This window comes from Apis dorsata, unplaced genomic scaffold, assembly GCF_000469605.1.
Source record: "Apis dorsata unplaced genomic scaffold, Apis dorsata 1.3 scaffold_683, whole genome shotgun sequence".
Taxonomy (NCBI): Eukaryota; Metazoa; Arthropoda; class Insecta; order Hymenoptera; family Apidae; genus Apis; species Apis dorsata.
In genome coordinates this window covers 1,281,320-1,284,507 of record NW_006263864.1, presented here as the reverse complement: position 1 = coordinate 1,284,507, position 3,188 = coordinate 1,281,320, and the positions used below count along the sequence as shown (strand labels likewise).

The 3,188-nt window shown below is 46.3% G+C and overlaps 1 protein-coding gene across 2 annotated transcripts in view; it reads left to right on the top strand.

Annotated features, from left to right (window-relative positions):
- The first annotated feature begins 172 nt into the window (after positions 1–172).
- LOC102681877 (tyrosine-protein phosphatase 99A-like) overlaps positions 173–3,188 on the top strand; it is a 334,024-nt gene continuing 331,008 nt past the window's right edge. Inside the window, exon 1 of one of the 2 annotated variants that reach the window (XM_006622302.2) lies at positions 173–735. In XM_006622302.2, coding sequence (XP_006622365.1) covers positions 651–735 — 85 coding nt within the window. In that variant the 5' untranslated portion in view covers positions 173–650. The remainder of the gene's footprint in view (positions 736–3,188) is intronic. The other variant, XM_006622301.2, reaches the window with a different exon arrangement.

Here is a 3,188-nt window from a genome sequence, read left to right as displayed (position 1 = left end):
GGTGGGTGGGAGAAAGCGAGTCGAAGAAACGGAGTGTAGTACACCGTTTAGTATTTGACCGGTCGCGATTCGGACGACGTGCAAAAGCGGTGGTGCGCGCGCGCGCACGCTCTCTACAACGATACGATATACATGTAATATGCAAAGTGTGTAGTCGGGATATACGTGTGGTCGCAAAGGAGAAAACTCGATCTTTATCCAGGATACAGCTCGAATCTCGTCGTCGTATTCGAGCGCGTGGTGGAGTCGCGTGCTCTAGGTGTTTCGTGTTCGATAGTCATCGTCGCGTTGTTATTCGTTTAGTAAAGTGTAACGAAACTTGCTGTATAACCGCGCGTGTATCGCGGCTCGACATCGTGAACGCGTGAAACTGTTGGTGTACGCGCGTCATGACCCGTCCCGAGCTCTCGAGCTCGCGAGCGAATGACAGGCAACGCGACCACGAGCCAACATCGCGATTTCGATGATATCCTCGATCGTTTCGCTTGTTCCTCGCGAGAAGAAGGAAGCAGAGACGAAGCGGGAGGAGGATCGTGACGTGTTCGGCGAATATCGAGATCGCGCGTCTGACATCGAGGTTGATCGAGGATCGGATTAGAAGGGCGAACGACGGGCCATCCGCAAGAGGCCGGGCGAAACTCGCCAACACCATGGATTGGTGGTTGCGGGGACGGATTATCTACACCTACTCGTTATGGGTCGTGTTCAAGGCAGCAGCGGTGGGCGGTATTTTCGGTGAGTAATCTCGCTCCACGCTCTTTTCCCTTTCTTTACGCCTTTGGCGGTCCTTTTGTTCGCGAGTGCAGGGAAAAGGGATTTGCCACGTGCTAATCCGCTGCCACGATGCACGCTCTTTGACACGCGATTACGTTATGTTCGAAATACCTCGTCCCCGGTTCATCGCACTTGTCAACTCGTTGTCGTGTCGTGTAACACGCCCACTCTTTTCCATTCCGCTTCCATTGCGGTGGAAGGATTGCGGTGTTCGCGTTACACACAGAAACCGGAGTTGCCTTTGTCACATTTTCTACGCGGAATCGTTCGCTCGCCAAGCTTTTTAATTACCTTTTGCAAATTACGCGGCCCCTTTATGCAACCGAGAAACTAATTTCAATACCCTCCCCGATGAATCTAGCTATCCGAGGTCCTTGGGTTTCGATATTCTTAAAAAAATTCCTCGAACCGAGGAAACTTGCGTTCTCGGGATAATTAACCGTTTCCGCTCTCAACTTCTTTCCTTCGATCGAGTTTCACGCGATGAAACAAACAAATCAACGTGAAATTGCTCCATCGACTAATTATTATGCCTGTACCGAAAATTCTATTACACCGAAACAACAATGATTTGCTACCACTGGTAAATTTAAGCCAGCTCGAAAGAAGGTTTTTCCGATAATTGGAAACACGTCCAAAACTGAGACCGAAGCGCGTCGTTCCCGAGGCGTATTTTTTTTCTTTTTTTTTTTTTTTTTTTTTTTTGCGCGCGGTGACTCGCGAGAGAGCCTATTTGAAAAGGCGGACGGAAAAAATGCACGCGGTGCACAGTATAAACACAGCTGGGAGGAGAGACGACGTTGTTGCATGAAACGCGACTCGAAATTACTTTAACCTTTTCATTGCCGTGTACAAGGCACAAAAGCCCGCGCCCGCTAGTCAATGACTTCGGGAACGCGTACACGGCCACGGCTAAATTGAACACGTAGCATTTTTTATGGATTACTTCCGGCACATTCTTCGCGCCACAAAAGAGTGGCATCGTATTGCGCGTGTAATTCACTGTTAGCGGTGGCGCCGCCTGCGAAATAAGAGAGCGAACGTTGAACGTAAATAAAAGCCACCTTTTGTCCAAATGTGAAAACGTGCTCGAGAAACGCCGCTTGTCCGCGCCACCATTCACGCTTTATTTCCATCGCGCCATTTTCTTTTTTCTATCGCGGTTTTCGACAGACAACGCGAAAGGAATCGTTTGAAATAAATTGTTCGATTCTCGCGATCGTCTTACGATCGTATCCTGCCACGTTTGGCACGTGTAATTTTCGATTCGTAGTGCTTTTGGTATTAACTGTGCTTGTGATGAACGATCCGCTACACGAACGTGCATAGACAGCTCGAACAAAGGATAATCTAACCTCATCAACGGCAATTCCTCGTGCATCTGATAAAGGTAACAGTAATGTTCGTAAAACGTTTGAACGTTCGTGAAACGGTAAAGTTTGAAACAAAACTTTCGAACGAATTTCGTTTTAAATAACATTAACTTTAAATATTCCGGATGGGGAAAACGTACGTTCACGTATCGTGTAACAATTTCGTGCAAAATATTTCTCGCCAAAGGACATTCCTCTTCGAAGGACGAATTAATGAACGTAATGAAGTTTATGTTAGCTTGTCCGCAGCGAAACTATCAAAATTGTTATCGAAGCTGGCTTCGTCGAATCTCGACCATGATAATCTATTATCTCTAGCCCCGGCGTGCAAACTCGTCGCCATAAGAGTCTTTGGAGTTACCAACTATCGCTTAACTTTTCACGACAGCACCGTGTTCACCTGATCGAGCATATTTGTCAATCCATAGGTGTACATAGCACGGATAGGAGATCATACCTCCGAGTTAATCGCTAGCTTACCGCTCGAAATTAATTAGTAACCGCGGTGAACCGCGTTTCGTATGCTTCTAAATGCCTGTTGCCCGTGTTTCGGGGACGATACACCGCAATAACGACCGTCTCTCCGTCGATCGTTCACCGCATCGTGCGCGTGTTTGAATGAAAAGAAAAATTTCTACGTAACGAATTAATAATCGTTCTATTATCCGATGGTATCGATAAATATTAATAATTCCAACGAACGCATCGTCAATTTTTATCCACCGTCATTTTTTGCTTCAAAATGAAGAAAATGTCGACGATATTTGGACAGATCGGTGATTATACTAATTTTCGAATCATACGTATAATTTAAAATGGTTCGGAGAGACGAGGGTTTCTCTCTCTCCGCGTTCACGTCGTTCAACTTGATAAAATTTCCATCGTAGCGACGTTACGGTGTAAATCCTGTTCTCCAGATCCTAGTTAGCAAGTCTGCGAGCGGGAGAATTGGAAGTATGTTTCGATTAAAATACAATTAAGCTGGGATTCATAGGCCGGGAAATTAAATTAACATAAATTAGCATCGGAAGCGCACGAGCG